General features: G+C 44.8%; 1 protein-coding gene across 1 annotated transcript in view; it reads right to left on the bottom strand.

The window, feature by feature from the left end:
* Positions 1–2,203: 2,203 nt before the first annotated feature.
* LOC126474750 (uncharacterized) overlaps positions 2,204–20,961 on the bottom strand; it is a gene marked incomplete at its 5' end in the record, with an annotated part of 503,945 nt that continues 485,187 nt past the window's right edge. The window contains one exon of the mRNA XM_050102226.1: positions 2,204–2,507. Coding sequence (XP_049958183.1) covers positions 2,204–2,507 — 304 coding nt within the window. The remainder of the gene's footprint in view (positions 2,508–20,961) is intronic.

Raw genomic sequence — 20,961 nt, 5'->3', positions numbered from 1 at the left:
ATGAAGAGTGAAATGCGTCTGGTTAAAAGAACGCTTCATTTACAGTAAGGTTAAGACGGAGAAACGAATACTAATTGCTTACATTTTCATGCCGTGTATCTAAACCCATTTACGTTGCGGTAAAAGGAGGCTTGAATGCAGTAGTGTCAACAAAGCTTTTGCAACAATTAGTCAAAAATCAGAAATTGAAGACAGGATTGAAAAATATTAGGAGTATTACTATAAGAAAAAGTGTTATCTGAATGGAATACGAAGAAAAGCAAAAGCTAACAAACAGTCTGCAGGACATTTCATATGTTCTATGACGTTTCACGTCATAATTTGTCGTCAAGGTCAACTCAAATTTCACTGAGCTCTATTGGCAACGATTTTATGCAAATGACATCATTAACAACTTGCGGAAAGAAAAGCTCAAAAAGTGTAGCACTTTAATATTCAGTTCACCACTTGACTAGTATTCTCATTGTCGATATTGTTATTTCAAAACCTCCAAGACCTGCTCCTAATTCGCCAGTTTCGATAATTTGATCACTTTCAGGTATCGAAAAATCATGTACAACAGCCTGTTGGGTGACAATGTTCTCACCGTGCTCCCGAATAAAGTGAAAACAATACCGTGTCGTTACCGTCAAGAGCAAAATGCATTATAATCAACAGTAATAAAATATATCAATGCCTTGTACTGTTGACAGCAGTGACACAGGAAGGGCTTGACTTTATTTAATGTCACCTTAAAAACAATGCCATATAGGTTGCGGTAAATACGAGGATGGTTTGAATAGTTTTCGGAATCACCACGAGAGGTCAGTGCTAGCGCTACGAGTTGTTCAAGTGATATTCGTTGGGCTCTTGCCTGTAAACAGTTGTCATGTCAGTGCTCTTGTAAGAGAGCTGTGGCGGTGACATGGCTCTGTCGTTGTTCCCTCGTAGCGATTTGTGAAGATGGAAAAATCGAGATCCGAGCAGTGATTAAGTACTTTCTAAAGAAAGGTATGAAAGCAACGGACATTCATACCAATTTCCAGAATACACTGGGGCACTCTGCTCTTTCATATTCAACTATTGTCAAGTGGAAAAATTAATTTAAATTTGGTCAGGAGAGCTTAGATGATGATCCTCGCAGTGGTCGGCTAAGATGCGTCACTACTCCAGAAATCATTGCAAAAGTGCACAAAATGGACATGGAGGATAGCCGACTGAAAGTGCGTGAAATTGATCACGCTTGCCAGATGTCATCTGAAAGGTATATCACATTTTAACTGAAGAATTGGAAATGAAAAAATTATCTGCGAGATGGGTGCAGCGACTCGACGCTGCATCAAAAACGTGTGTCGTCGTCATTTGCAAAATTACACGAAGTAAGGTATGACTTGTTGCCACACCCGCCTTATTCACCTGATATGGTTCCAATAGGGGTTCATCTCTTCCCAAAACTAAAAATTTTTCTTGATGGACGAAGATTCACTTCAAAAGAAGAACTTACAGACGAAGTTGACAGATATTTTGCAGGCACGGAGGAAACATTTTCGAGATGGGATCAAGACACTGGAACTTCGCTGGACCAAGTGCATTAATCTACAAGCAGAACACACTGAAAACTAAAAAAGTTTCAGTGATGTAAGATTTTTTTCTGTTCTGTTCCGAGAACTTTTGAAACCATCCTCGTAGTTTTATAGTACCTGAAAGTGTTCAGATGATCGATCTGGTAATTTATAAAGTGAAGCTTGGCAGTTCTCGAATACTACTATCTTTTCAAATATTTACAAGCTGTGGGGTGCATTTGATAAAAACACTGTTCTTTGAGGTAAGCAACAAACAAGCAGCAAGTGACTCATGACACTGAAGACAAATCAGAATCATTTCAGTAACCAAAAAGCAAATCAAACGGTATCTGGACCAGGCGACAAGAATGTACACTCAGAAGTTGGGCAACACCAACAGGCTCGGACATCTCCAAATCGTACTGCTCTCGCCTACGAACCGAGTAAAAGGGCAGTGTGTGTGGGACTCCACGGCAGAGAGCGGCGAGAGGGTGCGTGGGTGGGGCGTTTCGACGGCTGCTGCGGCTGCGAGGTAGCGAGCGCGGCGTGTGTGTGTGTGTGTGTGTGTGTGTGTGTGTGTGTGTGTGCCCCGGTGTCCAGCGCGGCCGCTAGACGGTGGTCTCGCGGTCCACGTGGATGAACTCCACAGACTGGTGCGGGTGTCAGGAGGATGTGGTGGAGCCAGGGTCCAGCAGCAGCTCCTCGGTGGGCACGCGCCGCGGCTCGCGCTGCTTCTTCTCCCCGCCCACACCGCCGGCGCCGCCCCCGGGCTGCCGGCCCCGCCGCCCCCGTCGTCTCCGCCTCCGGCGCCGCGCCGCCACCACGCACAGTGCCACAGCCAGCGCCGCAGCCGCCGCCCCCGCGCCGCCGCCCACCAGCGTGTACAGACCGCCGGGCAGCAGGGCCAGCAGTCGCCGGCAGTGCGCCTCGTCGTACCCGCTAGGGCAGTGCGGGTGCCCGTCGCACCTGTGGACAAACAGCAGTCCAAACTATAGTTCGATTCTTTTATCTTGGCGGCTCGCGCATGCCCGCCCAGACGCGGGAGATTGCTGCGTTGCCAGTTGCACACGCCAAGAGAAGCAGCGCCGTAGTATAGTATAGTTCGCAAACTACGTTTTTGGTGCAGCGTGCAGTTTATGAAGTAAGGCCACCACGGCCGCATTAACCCTTTCGCTGCTTCAGAGACGTGCTCCCCGCATTCCGCGTTGTGCGCGATTTTGTCATCACTGCACTGCTCGCCTGTGCAGACACGTGGTGTTCCGACTGCTTTGACACACTTATCATTCGATTTCACAAAAACTATTTGGCCCGAAAATTTGATTTTTACACATCTTCTTGACTGATGCCTTCCCTCCATAAATGACTTAATTTTGTTTAGATGTTAAACGCAGTTATTGTGCAGCATTAAATGTAGTAAACCATTGCACGAAATTTTGAAGAGTTTGCAGAGGTAAAAGTCCACAGCGTATATTTTTCCATATGGTCGATTTTAGTTTCCATTAGAAATATCAAAAAATTACAGTCAAACGAATAAAATTTATGAAGTAAGACACTTCGATATTGTTTTTAAATAAAGAAAGTATTAAGCATCCAACAAGATTTGAACTCGGACTCTTTTGCTTAGCAGTCAAACACCTTAACTGTTACACTATCACAGCTCATTATGTAACAGAATTCTTGAAGTAGTTTAAAGAATTAAGCAAAATACCGACAAACACCGTTGGTATCACTATGAATTATTCACGTTTCGTCGAAGTACAATAGGAAATAAACAATTACCGCTGTTCTTTATTGTGAAAAAGCAGTTAGTGAGAATGAATTTCCTTGCTATCGCCTGAATTAGGAAGCTTATTCCTTGTTTGGTTTAATTAATTAATAGAATATGAAACAATTGGTATAAAGAACGCTTTTTCCAACTTTCTTTTATAGAAAGTCTCCTATCAAGACATTGCTTTTGTTCAATTACTTTATTTATGACTGAGCATTTCTAAAACTGAAGACACTCGTACGTGCTCTTGACTGCAGTCGAGCTCTGGCAACGTCGTTCTCTGTTCATTGGCTGACTGTTTCGTGACGTCAGATGCGCAGAACGAACCTAAACTCGGCTGCCGTCGTAAATGACGCGTACGTTAGCAGACAAGTTGCAACACAACATATTTTCTCCGCTCTCGCTCGGTTTTCAGTAGTGGATATCGTGTCTTTGTGTCTTCTTAATCTTTGTTTTTCATTATTGTGTTTTATTTTCGTGACCACTTGCAAATGTTCCATGATGATTTGGAAATTTTTCCACTGAATGTTATTACATAAACGTGATTAGACATCTGAAAGCCAAGAATTGTTTGGATTTTACAACAACAGAGCTCGCGCTCATGATGTAAATAAATAAGAACATAAGTTAGCCAAGCACTTTCTTACAATTTGCATATAAATGCTGTGAGACGACGCGACCACTTAGATGCACTTTTAATAACATTACTCATGTCTTGACCACACTTTTATTTACCAACAGCCTTACGCGTTTCAACTTACCTTCATTTTCAAAGGCAGGAATATGTCGGTCAAATAAAATCATTACATTGTATCACATCGACATTCTCGATCACGAGACAAGTGCAAACTTGCACTTGTCTCCTGATCGAGAATGTTGATGGAAAGATGAAACGTTTAAGTGTTGTTGAAAAATAAAAGTGTGGTCAAGTCATAAGTAACGTTATTAAAAGTGAAGCAATTTCCATTACATAACATTTTAAAGGCAAAGATCAACTTAATGAAGGAGATAAATAGAGTTGTTTACGACGTCATTACTGACGTAGCGGAAACATAATGGATAAGTAAACAGGCTTCATTTTCTTATTGTTGCTATTGTTTGATGTGTTTTCATTTATTTGTCGGGTTGGTGTGTAAGTTCGTAGCGTTTTTCCGTAAGTTTAATAAACACAATAGATAAACAAAACACTTACTTAATTCATGCCGACGCTGCGGTAACTTTTCGACTCCGCGACTGTAGAAATCACATGATTATGAGGCGAAGTACTCGTCGAGCCATGTTCGCAGCGCATTTTCATCCGGAAAGAAGGTTGTTCCATAAAAAGCGGAAAAAGTGAAAATCTGAGGGCGCAGGATCGTATGAAAAAGGTGGGTGGGGAATGACTTCCTGCCCCAACTCTTGTATAGCGATTTTTGTCAGTTTAGCAGAATGTAGGTGGGAGTTGTCGTGGTATAGCATCGTTTCAATTCGTAGTATGTGACACCGTCGCTGTTCCACCAGATGCAAAACATCATGTTTTGTAGTTGCGCACACGTCTCTGTACGACGAGTTGCTGCTTTGTTTGTGCTCAGTCATTTCTTTCTTTTCCGTATGTTAGTGCAAATACAGCTTTCTTGTCACCAGTTTCGATACAGGATACGAATGGGCGGTGTTGTTCACGAGTCAATGCATGACGACCAAGCAGATATGCACATATGGCCACCCGCCGATTTTTGTGAATTTGGCTTACAGCATGCCGTGCCCATATACCCGATTTTTGAACCATTGCATGAGGATAAATGTAAGGATGTAGAGGCTTGTCTCACTAGGGGTAAGATAGATATTGCCTACAGGAAAATTAAAGAGACCTTTGGAGAAAAGAGAACCAATTGTATGAATATCAAGAGCTCAGATGGAAACCCAGTTCTAAGCAAAGAAGGGAAAGCAGAAAGGTGGAAGGAATATATAGAGGACCCATAAAAGGGCGATGTACTTGAGGACAATATGATGGAAACGGAAGAGGATGTAGATGAAGATGAAATGGGAGATACGATACTGCGTGAAGAGTTTGACAGAGCACTGAAAGACCTAAGTCGAAACAAGGCCCTGGGAGTAGACAACATTCCATTAGAACTACTGATAGCCTTGGGAGAGCCAACTCTGACAAAACTCTACCATCTGGTGAGCAAGATGTAGGACACAGGCGAAATACCCTCAGACGTCAAAAAGAATATAATAATTCTATCCCAAAGAAAGCAGGTGTTGACAGATGTGAAAATTACCGAACTATGAGTTTAATAAGTCACGGCTGCAAAACACTAACGCGAATTCTTTACAGACGAATGGAAAAACTGGTAGAAACCGACCTCGGGGAAGATCAGTTTGCATTCCGTAGAAATATTGGACCACGTGAGGTAATACTGACCCTACGACCTACCTTAGAAGATAGATTAAGGAAAGGCAAACCTACGATTCTATCATTTGTAGACTTAGAGAAAGCTTTTGACAATGTTGACTGGAATACTCTCTTTCAAATTCTGAAGGAAACATGAACGATAAATAGTTTGGACAAGAAGATAATAGAAGCTTTCGAAATGTGGTGCTACAGAAGAATGTTGAAGATTAGATGGGTAGATTACATAATTGAATAGGTATTGAATAGATTTGGGGTAAAGAGGAGTTTGTGGCACAACTTGACTAGAAGAAGGGATCCGTTGGTAGGACATGTTCTGAGGCATCGAGGGATCACCAATTTAGTACTGGAGGGCAGCATGGAGGGTACAAATCGTAGACCAAGAGAATAATACACTATGCAGATTCAGAAAGATGTAGGTTGCAGTAGGTACTGGGAGATGAAGAAGCTTGCACAGGATAGAGTAGCATGGAGAGCTGTATCAAACCAGTCTCAGGACTGAAGACCACAACGACAACAACCATTGAGTGAAAATGTGATACAATGGTTGAAGGATCACAGTTCAGCATATTTGCCATTTATCGACAGCACTGACGTGGATCATTGTGGATTAATTCATTCAAACGATCTTCATCGAACTCAGAAGTCTTCCTATAACGTGGAGAGTCACTTATATTAAAACAATCCTCCTCAAAATAAGAAAACCATTTTCTTGACGAGCTCTGTCCAATGACACCATCCCTACATGGCACAAATTTATCTGAGTCTCTCCGTTGCTATCACCCCTCTAATGAACTCGAAGAGATGAATATCTCCATGGTTCACCACATTGATACTTCCCTGTGAAGACGCTCTGACGTTATCGTGCCCAGTCTGGACCGTCCTGAATGCTCAGATTGTGTGGAGACGCACTTGTTTCATCGGAAAGGCCAGCTTGCGTTGTTTACAGGTGTACTAACCGATCCGATCGTAATCCGAAGTTTAAAGGAATCACATTTCTTTCGTAAGCAGGGCCGTTCAAGCAATATTTTCTTTCGCACACATGAGTGATGGTTGCACTCTTGACTTTCATTGTAGCTGATTTATTTCTGTTATTTGACTTTAGGTTTGCCTTAATTTACTCATTGTCCGTTCGTTTTCTTCCTTCCTGAGTTTTTCATTGCCTTCCAATTTGCGAACGCTCCGACATCCGAACCACACTGTATCAAAGGTCTAGTCCCCGCGCAATACACGGCTACGTATCCGAACTGACTGTCGGGATATCATGTCATGCCTTAAATTTCTCCCGTCGATACTTATTCATTGTTCAGATTTTCTCCTCCTTTAAAAAAAAAGATTCTGGCTAGAACAGCCGGAGACATCCGTCATGTGTGTGTGAGTTTTGTGTTTATAAATATGTCTGCGTGCTTTGCTTTCTTTCTGAAGATGGCTTTGGCTGAAAATTAATGTAACCACTCTTTTTCCATGCCTACTAGCTGCTTGGTGTGTGAGTAGCAATCTATCCGTTTCACAGTATAGTTATTCTCTCATGAAGTTTGTTGTAAATAAACCACTGCACTTCAACGGGATCAATGATGTACATAATACCAAATACCAGAAGAAATAAATGACATTGATTACACCACATTAAGGTTGCCTGCAGCACAAACAGGGTCGCTTACCCAAAGATATAAAACGGTCGACAGAGAGCAAAGTAAAATTTGAAACTAAACTGAAAACGTTCTCTTTGACAACTCCTCCTATTCCACAGAAGATTATCTATTACTGTAATATTTAAATGGTAATGGGTTGAATTTCCCGACATATATCTGCCTTTAATTTAAAAACGAAAATACTAATAAACGACCAACATGGACGTATCTTAACAAAAGAATTTGATGTCAGTATATAATGACTAGTTCCACATCATTATGATTTATCGTGGAAATGGATGTAACATGAAGCTAGCTAACTACGTAACTAACTAGCTATTAGTATATGATGAAGTATGGTTTAGTCTTATATACTCCGAAAACCTTATAATGAAATTCAAAAGTAACATCAAGCAGATGATCAAAGTAGACCTACGTTCCAACTGTGCTGTGTTTAATTATTCCTGAAAATCTGACATAGTTACTCGCGAGAAATATTTCGGGAAAAGAAGCAAGTAGGCTACTGATGAAAACGTAGGCCTACATCTTACACATGCTAGGCTACCATTATTTTAAAAAATTACTTACATACATGTTTGTACAAAATACCCATTTTACGGGGTCTTAAGGGTTTGAAACCGTTACATTCATCATAGTTACAGCATTTCACAATGCTGGAAGGTGGTTAAAAATTGTATCGTTTGTTTCACCTTGTAAATTGCTTTTATCGGCCACACTTTGAATGACGCGTCATGGGTAAGATGTCAGAGTGTGATTCCTTGCTTGTAATCAGAACACTGTGTTAGGTGACAACGAGAGCATTTTATGCTTCCCGTCTGGTTACCTAAGAAGCGTGCGGTAGTGCTGGAGTTTTGCCGAATATTGTTTCAGTATCTTTAAAAATTAAATGACATTGAAAGCTATATTGTTTCATTTCCCGTCTCCTTTTTCGTCTGAACTGCAACTGGTCACATTATTGCAGGCTAGTTGGACTGCTGATTGGCCGGTACTATCCAAGTTTAAAGCGCCGGTAAGCTGTTGTCCTGTACATTATCGCTCAGTCTATGTGCGCGTAAGACAACATAAAACGTATCCTTATGATCGTACTTGCCTGTACTGGCCACAGTTTGCCTTCCGCTCCTCGTGGAACGAAACCCAATGAAATTCAAGCAAACGCGGAAGAATACATGGCGTGATGAAACTTCCTGGCAGATTAAAACTGTGTGCCCGACCGAGACTCGAACTCGGGGCCTTTGCCTTTCGCGGGCAAGTGCTCTACCATCTGAGCTACCAAAGCACGACTCACGCCCGGTACTCACAGCTTTACCTCTGCCAGTATCCTGTCTCCTACCTTCCAAACTTTACAGAAGCTCTTCTGCGAACCATGCAAAACTAGCACTCCTGAAAGAAAGGATATTGCGGAGACATGGCTTAGCCACAGCCTGGGGGATATTTCCAGAATGAGATTTTCACTCTGCAGCGGAGTGTGCGCTGATATGAAACTTCCTGGCAGATTAAAACTGTGTGCCCGACCGAGACTCGAACTCGGGACCTTGCCTTTCGCGGGCAAGTGCTCTACCATCTTTTTTTTTTACTTTTTTTTATTTTTTTGTTTGTTTGTTTTTTTTTTGTTTTTTTATGGAAGATTTGAACCAAGGACCTTTTTTTCCTACCCCCTTTTTTTAAATAAAATGGAACTAAAAAAACAAGTGCCACCGCCACTTTTCATCCTATAAAAAAAAAAAATAAAATAAAATCTGGGCCACTTCAGGCGTTGGCTCCTGACTAAACCTACCCCAGAGAGCTGCCTATATACCAGGGGAAATATGGGAAATCAAGGTTAGGGCTATCCTTACAAACAAAACAAAATCTTCGTTTTTCTGAATTTTATTTTAATTTTTTTGTTTTATATTTATTTTATTTTATTTTATTTATTTATTTTTTTTTTTTTTTGTGTAATTGATCAGAGGCCTTCTGCGCCCCGCTGGTAATATGTTGAGTCACGTCTTCTCGAAATTGATGTGTTCCGTTCAATTGTTCAGAAATGTTCATTGGTTCAAGCAGGAAACCTTCTCCTCTCTTGGCTTAACACATTCCAGCTGCGAGGCGGCTCGTGGAAAGCACTCCCAAGGAAGTTCGAGAAAAATTGTCTGTATTTTGGGTGACGGACAACGACATAATGACGGTCATTGAGGTATGTCCAAAAATCGAGTACAGAGTCTACAGTTTGTCCAAATAAGTAGTGAATGGCATGTCCGCGAATCCAATTCACAGCATTGGTCTTTGTCCGAGGAAAATAGTCACGTTCCGGAAATAATAATGAAAGGGGAGTAATCCGATCCGGAATGTCCCGCGTTAGAAAAGCCACAATACGTCGAACCAAGTGCCAAACCTCCGCCGCCGGTCCGCAAACAAACCGATGTTCATCATTGTCTGGCACTCCACACGTGGAGCATAGAGGTGATTGGGCGAGGTGGATACAATGAAGGCGAAATTGGTTGATTTGCTTACCATTGACAGTTATGTACCAGACAGATTGAACATTCGTGTCAAGGTAACAGGCGAACACCGCGCGCCATACATGACGCCAGTCAACCTGTGGGAACTTTAGTTCAATCGGGTTAGGAGGACGACCTAATTGGAGGACATTGTATACTGCCTTTGTCTTGAGTAAAAGCTGTCTTGGTAAGGTGAGGCGTAGATAACTGAGTTCCAGAAAGAAGTACCGTTTATAATGGAACTGGGCCGGAACATCCGAGATCATCACTGGGGCTGACAGTGAGGCCGGCGAGTATGCCGACAGGAGGAGACCAGTGAGACTCGTTGGGCAACGTGCCCATACCGTCATCTGGGAGCTGACAAAGAGGGCGCGAGCTCTATCCGGCACGTGAAACAGACCTATCCCACCTCGTTCACGGGGAAGAGTAAGGGTCGCATAGTTAACTTTGAACAACATCCCAGAGCTGACGAAAGATGCCATCGCTGCCAACATGCGACGTGCCACAGTAAGCGGGAAAGGTAGAACTTGCGCTACATGGGGAACTCGGGATGCGATATATGTATTGACATATCGAGCTCGTTGGAGAATATCTAGGGATCGAAGGCGATGGTCAATAAGACCTGCTCTGATCATTAAAAGGAGGCGTCGGCAGTTGATGGTGGCTGAACGCCGGAGATCAGATGAAAAATCTATTCCCAAACAACGAATGGTATCAACGGTGGTGAGAGGTGTAACGCACTCCACGGGAAGTCCCGTGCCAATGAACATAACTTGTGACTTACGTACGTTTACAGAGCTACCCGACGCCTCACCATAAGTCGCTACCCACGTCAAAACAGCTCGAACTTCGTCGGCATTACGTAAACAGATGACGACATCGTCAGCATAGGCCGTGCAACAGAATCGGTAGCGATCTATGGACAACCTTACCAAACGTTGTCGTAGTCCACATAGCAAGGATTCCAAGGAAAAGGCGTACAAAATTGCTGATAGAGGGCAACCTTGACGTACGGATCGACCTATTATTATCGGTGGAGTGAGTCTGCCATTGTACATAATCCTGGATGAGGCACCTCGCAGAAGGCGCATCACTACCGTGATAACGGCGACCGGGAAACCCGTATGGTGGAGAACGGCCGTAAGGAACGAATGGTCAACCCTATCGAAAGCTTGACTGAAGTCCAAAGACGCAAGTGCCCCAGAGAGGCGTTGTGCCTGGGTAACGGCGATCATATCCCTGTAGCGGCATAAAGCCGTGCGAATATTGTTGTCGCCTCCCAAAGATGCTTGGTCTGGCGACACAACATATCGGGCGACGTTTTTAAGTCGTGCTGCCAAAAGGCGAGTGAAGATTTTCATATCACTGTTAAGGAGGGTGAGGGGCCGATAATCACTGATATTGTTGCCACCGTGCGGTTTATGTACAGGAATAATAATTCCTTCCATGAAAGCGTCCGGCACAGGTACTTCCGGAGACATCAGTTCCCGACAGATGGAGGTGAAGGTGGACTCTAACAAATCACGGAAGGTGCGATAAAATTCGAGGGGAAGACCGTCGGGGCCCGGGGAGCGATTGATGGTTCCTGCCCGGATCGCATCGCGGACTTCCTCATCAGTCACGTCCGACATCAATTCAATCGCCGCATCTCCTGGGATACCACCGAAGTTGAGCTGTGAGACTTCCTCGATCAACTCTGGGGAATGTGGAACTGCGGCGTAGAGCTGCCGGTAGTGGGCGTGAAGCACATTCCCTATGGCAGATTGGGTTGCGTAGCGACGCCCGTCTTGATCCGTTAGGACGTGAATCAATTTTCGGCGTCGATTTTGTAGTTCTTGGACGATATGGTACATCGACGGATGTTCATGAGGCATGCGATCAGCAGTACGAGATCGTACTATCGCCCCTTCCAAATGCCGTCGCATGAGATTGGAAATTTGGGCCTTAGCTTGGTTCATCCTTGTATGGCGCTCAGGGGAGGCTGGCATCGCGGAGCATTCTCGTAGGATCCTGTAGTAAAAGTCCATAGTGCTCTTCCTCCAGGCGACAACATCTTTGCCATACCGGATTAAAGTTTTTCGAAGAGCAGGTTTTGCACACTGGATCCACCAGGATATGGTAGACGGATACGTGGGTCGGCGTCTATTACATGTGAACCAAGTGTCTTCTATTAGAAGTCGACAGTTAGGTGAATTAAGAAGTGCCGTGTTCAGTTTCCATAAACCACGTCCGTGCCATACTGCCTGTCTTGTGAGAACAACATCACAGAAGTAAGCATCATGGTCTGAGAAAGCAACAGGCCAGATTTCAGCCTGTCGAGTGTGTTGAATTAGGGATCGCGAGATGTAGATGCGATCCAGTCGGCTAGAGGAGTGCGCAGTGTGGTACGTAAAGCCCAAAAGATCACCGTGAATATGTCTCCACGTGTCGACAAATTGTAGCCGCGTGACGACTGTTTCCAGAGCGGCGCATGGTGAGTGACGCGGCAATTGATCCTGAGGTCGCTGGGTGCAGTTGAAGTCTCCACCCATGATCCAGTCATCGTGTGGTCCCATAAAAAGGGGTGTGACTTCATTCGCGAAGAAGGCATTGCGTTCACGACGGTAGCTGGAGCCCGACGGCGCATAAATATTGATGATGCGTACACCAAAGAGAGTAAGGGCCATACCTCTGCCGCTGGGGAGGTATAGGACATCTTCGGCAGGAAGACCTTCGCGTAAGATGATGGCAACACCACTACCGGTGTCCGAAGCGGGAGAAAGATGCATCGTGAAGCCATGTGGTGGTGAAAAATCGGCGACATGCACTTCCTGAAAAAGCGCAATATCTATGTCCGCATCATAAATCATATCGCGGAGCAGCGCTAGTTTGTGGGGCGCACGAATGGTCGCGAGGTTAATCGTTGCGACACGATAATGCTGGTGTTGGAGTCCCACAGGCACAGGCGGGGTTTCTTCTTCAGGAGCGAGAGGTCATCGATCTTGCCGGTCCGCTGAAGAGGCTGCTATTGTGGAGAGTTTGCGGGCGCGGGCGCAACCGATGGAGGTGCCCCATCATCAGCAGCGTCCACCCCAGTCCCTTCGATCTCCACGTCGTCTGCCCAGGAGACTGATGCTGCGGTAGGGCATCGGCTGTGCACGTCATCCACGTGGAGAGGAGACGTAGTTTTCGTCTCATCCGATAGGCTCTCTTCAACGTCGACCTGTGGGGGCGACGGCGTCAGTAATGAGGGGTGTTCGTTGCCAGTGGTCGCCTGTGGCGGGTCTGTCGCATCAGCCTTTCGGTCATCAAAGATCGGTTTGTCGTCCATCTTCGGGTCTGCATCCCCGGTATCCATCCGTAGAATGGATTCATCAGGGGGTGTACGGCTACGTTTCTTTCTCTTTCGTGTCGACCCTTGTTTTCGAACAAGTCGTTCAGAGTCCGTTGGCGGGTGGCTTTCGTCTGACTCCGGACCAGTCTGAAGGAAAGCAGAAGTAGGTACCACTCCCGGATCAACGTCCATCTCAGTAGCATTTTCAGTAACAGTGCTGCGATGATTCGGCAGGTTAGGATCTGGCGTCTGGGGCACCTCAGAAGGAATCTCAGGAGCGGTTGTATCTACCTGATCAGACGACGTCAACGGAGCAGGAAGACTCTGTGTAGACGTGCTACCTTCCTGGGCAACCTTGGCGTATGTGACAGGGATCTGAGTCATCACCGCTGGGGACGCTTCCTCGCCGACCGGTGTCTGGATCAGGCGGCGTCGCATGCAGGCGGATCTGACGTGGCCTTCTTGTCCACAACCCGCACATGTTCGGGGTTGGCCGTCGTACATGACAATGGCTCGCACCCCGCCAATGGTCAGGTATGATGGAATATGTTTTTTCAGTTCAATTTTGACCTGACGCACACCATTAAGGACATGGTAGGTCGTGAAGGTTTGCCATTTTTCCTCTACGTAACCGATGACGTTACCGTATGGTTGTAACGCAGAGACAACTTCGTCCTTCGGCACTTCAAAAGGTAGTTCAAACACCCTAATCGTGCGTTCACCGTACTCTGCGAGTTCAAGTGTTACAGCTCCGACGTGACCATCAGAGTATTTGAACTTAAGTCCATTGGCATGGCGGCGAATAACATCTTCACACACCTCGGTGTTTGTCATTTTAATATGAACGACACTACTCGTGATCGAAAAATGGATTCCGATAACGTGGTTAGGATCTAAACGAACTTCTTCACGTATGAACGTTTCAACTTCATGTGCACGAGGTCGCGCATGTTCAGCTGGGAAGGAAACTTTAAGGGTCGCACGGCGGTAAGCGCTCGACATGTTGTTCACAGTGGACGGACGCAAGCCTGAAAGCTACGACGCGGAAGTAAACAACGCCTGCAGCGGAGCACTGGCCGGCGCGCGGGGCCGTCCGCACGCTGCCACGGCTGAGAGCCGACTGACCATCTGAGCTACCGAAGCATGACTCACGCCCGCTACTCACAGCTTTACTTCTGCCAGTATCCTGTCTCCTACCTTCCAAACTTTACAGAAGCTCTTCTGCGAACCATGCAGAAGAACCCGAGTTCGAGTCTCGGTCGGGCACACAGTTTTAATCTGCCAGGAAGTTTCATATCAGCGCACACTCCGCTGCAGAGTGAAAATCTCATTCTAGACATGGCGTAATGTTTACATCAGGTTTATTCTTATGATCAAGGGAGTATAATAAGCACACAAGCAGTGATTTCGGAGTTCCATCTTCATTTTCTGTCGATGAAAACATAGTAAAAGTAGAATGGAATGCATTACGAAAGCTTCTTTTCACATCACAGCTTTCTCTTTTTTTTATTCGAAACATACCAATAAAAATAAGTTACGTTAACGAGACCAAATGTGTCGTATTCCTAAGGCAAATACGCATTGAAGAACAGAAATACATTCAAAATTGCTTCCGTTACGCAAAGTTATTCATGTAAGCACAATAATTATTTAGTATTTAGAACGTATGTTGCGTGCGCACGAGATAGATAATGAAAACGAAGCAATCACACATAGTAGTCTGCTAGTGTAATGGGATATTTAAGATGGCAGCAGGCCCCGACCATCCTGGCTTCATAACAACGTACAACGTTTAAGTGCTGCATATTAATACTTGACGACGACGTAATAGGCGAAAATCGGGTTGTGATATAATACATATTGTTGACTCTTACACCAGTGTCGTTCTGATTTTCTTTCTTAATAAATTTAAATGTTGCAAATACAACTAAGTGCGTAGTCACTACAAGTACAGACAACTTAAATTAGAATCATCGCATAGAAAATGTTGTGGAGAAGGAGAACGAAAGACCGATTTTCGTTGCCGAAAGACTTAGGAACTGCGACGCTGTATGTTTATAGCTGATACTGGTAGTAGCGTTTCAGTTTTTTCCGCGAAAGAGGAAAAAGTTGCGGTGGGCTCCAAAAGTAGAATGAGTGGTGAAATTACCATCAGAGTGCATCGTTGGCTGGTGCGTGTGTTGGAGCTGTGGAAAGGAAGGTGATACCAGAAAGGGTTAAAAATCGCGTACAAAAGTACCTCTCTATTTGCAATTATGAGCATATGTCACGTAATAGTGCCAACGGTTCGTTGAATATGAAGAGGTAAACCAAATCGTACGTAACACAGATTCACATCCTTGAATACATACACCGTGGATGGGATCAATGAGACAATTATTACACTCGTGAACAGACAATCGGTAGGCTGCAATCAGTGGTTGTGAAAGTGATACAGATTCACGTGTAAAAAGCAGCGTGTTAACAGCGCAGCTCTGTGAAAGAATTATCTGTGACTATACTGTAAGTTGTATTAGAATTGTGCCATATTACTTGGTAGAGTACGCCTGCTAATTCAGTCCGTATTGAACCTTTGCTTAAGCAAACTTTTAGCTTGGTTGCTGTCAAGGTGTTGTTACGCAGAAAGAAGCAGTCTCATGCTCGTACTTGCGGGCGAGTGGGTACACACACGATTGTAAAGCATAAATTATCTACTCAGATATATTAAACCGCCAGGCGCAGATGTGAGGTGGTTACGATGTGTTTGGTGCACAACACGACAGTATTTCCTTGTTGTCGTCAGACTTGATCGACCGGAAACTTGACGACGATTTTGCTTGTCTTCACGTTCCCAAGCGGTCCAACACTGGGCCACTGCCACATCTGAATGGTCCACAAATCTGGATACTGCATGATTCGGTCAGCCGGCCATATACAGACTCTCAATGTTCTGATAACGCTGTTTCCCATGAGCACTCGGCATCTCCGTATCCTTCACAGTGATTACTCAACAACTGACGTCTGCCTCGTGATGACTGGGTGTTGTGTGATGTCCTTAGGTTAGTTAGGTTTAAGTAGTTCTAAGTTCTAGGGGACTGATGACCTCAGATGTTAAGTCCCATAGTGCTCAGAGCCATTTGAACCATTTTGAACAACTGACGCTGTTCACGCTCCCTGAATACCTTACCAGGCCTGGTAACAACACAAACACGAACAACTCTAAAGTACTGTGGTGGCCGTATTACCTGTCACAGAGACTTGCAACTCCAACCATTAAAAAGCCCGCGGATGGTGTGTGCATGAACGATGTTACCTGAAAATCTTCTGGCTGCTTCACTTTCTTTGCCAGGCAGTGTGGTTTTTGTTTCACACTGATGATCTAAAACATTATCACCACTTTGCTTAAGAGGATGCTGGTTCAACTTTGGAACGAAGTACAGCAACTATCCTGCGTGGTATCGATTGTAGAAGTCTTTTGTAGATTTTCTGAGATACGTTACGTCAGATGTCCACGCAGAGACCACACAATTCCCGTAAACTATCAGCCAGAGTTATGTGGATGCGAAGGTGGGGATAGATAGCACTCTACATGTGGTCCATCCAGTTCAGATCAGGCAAATTTCACGGGCACAACATCAACGTGAGTTCACTGTAATGCTCCTGAAACAACTATATGAAGAATCTGGCCTTGTGACTTGGACAGTTATCCTGTTGGTAAACGCCATCACCGTTGGGGAAAACATCAAGCATGAATCAATGCAGGTGGTTCGTAATACTGCTTAGGTAGTCCACAGATGTCATGTTTTAGATTAGATGTAAGTTTCGCTCCAATAGCTCCACAGTGAGAAAAAGGCCTTGCCGCAATAGTAACACTGGCTCCTGTCAGATCATTGAAGTTGAGTGCTATTTGGTTTGCTAGCACTTGGATGGATGATCAACTGGGTCTTCCGAACGCTGTTGGTAAGTGGGATGTCGTCGGCCTTTGTCAGGCCAACTGAGGAAATATTTGACTGAGAACTAGAGACTACGGTGACGTAAACGACCTGTAGGGTGGTGCGCTGACCACATGCCTCTCCATATCCGAATCCAATGAAGCCTATCAAATGAGGATGACAGAGCGGTCCGTCGGTACCGTTGGGTCTTCCGTTAAAACAAGAATACCCAATAAAACTTTCCAAAGAAGAACAAATACTAAGACAAAGAAAGACGCACCACGAAGGAATTATTCGAATGGAGCAGATATTAATAGATGTGATGTACATGCTCACACGGACAAGTGATGACAGTTGCAGAAAAACTGGAGCATTTATTAATGAGAAGACAACTGAGCAAGTCAATAACGCGTTGGTCCACCTCTGTGCTTTATGCAAACCGTTATTGGGCTTGGCATTTATTGACAGAGTTGTTTGATGCCCTCATGAGGGATGTCGTGCTAAATTCTGTCCAACTGGCGCGTTAGATTATCAAAATCCCGATATGATTGAAGGGTCCTGCCAATAATGCTCCAAACATGCTCAGTCGGAGAGAAATCCGGAAACATTGCTGCCCAAAGTAGGGTTTAGCAATCACAAGGACAATCAGTAGAAACTCTCGACCTGTGCACGTGGGCATTATCTTGTTGAAACGTAAGCATGGGATGGCCTGCCATGAAATGCAACAAAACACGGCGTACAATATCGTCGAGGTAACGCTGTGCTGTGAGAGTGCCGCCGATGTTAGCCAAAGGTGTCCTGCTGTTGAAATAAAATGGCATATCTGACTAACACTCCTGGTTGTGGGCCCATACGGCTTGCGACTGACAAGTTGGTATCCCAACGCTGTCTGGGGCGTCTCCGGACACGACTTCGCTAGTTGGCTGAGTTCTAAGCGGGATTCATCATTGAAGGCAATTCTACTCCAGTTAATGAAATTCCAGGCCGAAGACGTCTTTTGAGCCGAGCGAAAATGTTGTAAACGATAAATTCGATAAGCTTGATTTGCAGTCGAAAGTGTTGTTGCTTGCACGTAGACCTTGCACGTAGACCCAGCAGGCCTAAGGAATAAACTCACAGTTATGAAAATGCACTTTTTGTTAGTTCTTTGATCAGCTCTATCACTCCAGTAATACAGATTAATATTACTTTCAGGGATGGTCCAGTTTCAAAGCTGCCAAATGTTTTTGTATTTGCTTTTCAGGAACTCGCTTCTGACTCAATCCATTGCATTGCAGAGGCCAAAGCAACTGACGGATCTGTGAAATCATACGCGAAGCAGTGTCCCGTATCCACAACTAACAAACTACGCAAATTCGTCGCAATGATGCACTAACCAAGTTATAGCTCAAAATAGTGCTCGCTTTGAACCTCGCGGCGTAAGTAAGTAAGTAAAGTAGTCGCGGAAAACGGCTTCGTGGACAGCTGCTACGGGTTTCTGTTAAACGCCATTAAATTTATTGAGGATGATAGGGAGAAAGGAGTGAGTGTGGTGACGATAATGGTGGCGGAACGCGCAAGCAACAAGTTTTTGTTTAGTGAGTCGATGGTGTGCAAATTGCGGCAGAGTGGCGTGAGATTAAACTATAAAGTGCTTTCCAAAGGAAACGATACGGAGGCTTGAAATGATAACCGCTGAAACGATCATAGCGCCTTGTCTGAGGAGCAAGGTGCTGTCTCTAAAAAAGCGTTGAGGTCCGGAGCTTACCGCTAGAGGAACACCGGCGCACCTTCATGCTATGAAAGATCGAGCACACGCACTTTTCAGTGGCCACTGCACTAAGTCATACTGAAAAGGGTGAAGTAGAGGGCTTCAAAAGAAGATCAAAGAGCAGGAGAAGGAGTGTGAGGAACGGAAATTCATCAAAGAAGCGATTCAGTGAACGGCGGATGTCGTTGGCCTGTGACGTACGGTCTGGAACGCCACACCGCATTGCCGATGCCATGTTCAGCAAGTGGGTGCTCTCATTACTAAAGACCTGCCAGCTACGGTAGTAGCCACTACTGCAGTAGTCAGATTGAGCACCAGAACTGTGCACTACAACAGTAAGGACAGATTGAAATTTCACGCTCAGTGGGCGCCTCATAGTCTTAAACTAGCGCACGTCGCATGTAGAATGGGGATCAAACTATAGCTAGGAAAGTAATGAATTCCTGTCACTACTGATCGCTCGAAACGAGACACGGTGTCATCAGTTCGAACCCTAGTATAAACGACAACCTGTAGTGAAAGCATGAAGGGCACCACCATCGTAAAAAATCCAAGGATGACCACATAAGTGAAGGAAAGGTTATGTTCACCTTCTTCTTTGATCAAATGGGCACGCTTCTTATAAGTTTCCTGCAGCATGGAGCAACAGTGATTGCGCTACGATACTCACAACCTTTGATCACCTTTCGCAAGGCGATCAAACCGAAATGAACGGGTCAGCTAAACCCACGTGATCATTCTTCTCCAAGATAATGTATGTACACATACAGCAAACACAATCAGGTAACTCTTGTAAAGTTTCGAAATGGAGGTCCTGAGTCAACTTTCATAGGTCTAGACCTGTCTCCCTGCGAGTTTACCAATTTCGGTGAGCTAGATATGGCTCTGAGAGGCGTAAGATTCACCTCGGACGAGAATGTCAAGCATACGTTCGGAACCGGTTCACAATGCAACTCCAGGAATTTTACAGAAGGTTCTTTCACTACCTTGCGTCTCAGAGGGACAAGTGCCTCATCAGTGTGGGGCAATTCTTTTCAAATAAGTGTTCAGGTTTCTGTTTACGGGCATCGGGCTCGTTGATTCTTTTTTATGCCCCTTATATTTATTACAAGGAAGAATACGCAAAATGCTCATAGCAGATATCCCACTCATGATATGGATAACACATTGTCAGACAACAATTTCTGTGACATTGTTAACAACACAAGAAAATGCTAACTTTACGGAACTGTCCCAGCTTTTATCGCTCAGAACTGGACTCCAACACTACTTACAAACCACTGAAAAATCGTTCTTTCAATGAGATTTGATTTTAAAAGGTTTCCGAGTCATGGGAAGAGGAAAGGTTAAGGTTTAACGTCCGGCTGACGTCGAGGTCGTTAGAGGCGGAGCAGAACCTGAGATTAGTTCAAGAAGGGGAAGGAAGTTGGCCATGCCCTTTCGAAGCAACCATCGCGGCACTTGCCTGAAGCGACTTAAAAAATTCTTGGGTAAACTAAATCGGGACTGCTGGACGCTGATTTGAACTGCAGTTCTCCCGGATCCGTGTCCACTGTGCTGACCACAACACCACATCACTTTGTGTGTCCCAGTAAAGAGTAACCATGTACGAACGATGCGACACAAATTCAAAAATGGTGTACTACAATAATTTAAAAAAAATTAAGTATCAGAATTAAAGAGGCCATTGGTTTATTGAGACACAACGAAGATCATCCTTGTTTCACTAAGTACACTGCCAGGAAAAAAATACAACACCCTCAAGAGCTATGTCCAATTGCACTACGATGTGTACTGAGAGGCTGTAGTGTTAGTGATTCATTTGTCACGATCATCCGCTTTGACACTTCAGGCAGTAATTGTTGAGTTTAGAGGAGAACAATGTTTGCAGCAGTGTTTGCAACGATGCCCCAACGGAAAGTAACGTATACACTTGGAATAGCTTCAGCCATTTCAACGTGGACTCATTGTGGGTGTCGTGTCACCGCGAGACACCACACTTGCTAGGTAGTAGCCTTTAAATCGGCCGCGGTCCGTTAGTATACGTCGGACCCGCGTGTCGCCACTATCAGTGATTGCAGACCGAGCGCCGCCACACGGCACGTCTAGAGAGACTTCCTACCACTCGCCCCAGTTGTACAGCCGACTTTGCTAGCG

This window comes from Schistocerca serialis, chromosome 4 (genome assembly GCF_023864345.2).
Source record: "Schistocerca serialis cubense isolate TAMUIC-IGC-003099 chromosome 4, iqSchSeri2.2, whole genome shotgun sequence".
Taxonomy (NCBI): Eukaryota; Metazoa; Arthropoda; class Insecta; order Orthoptera; family Acrididae; genus Schistocerca; species Schistocerca serialis.
The sequence above is the reverse complement of the archived record's forward strand: the minus strand, read 5'-3'. Positions and strand labels throughout refer to the sequence as shown.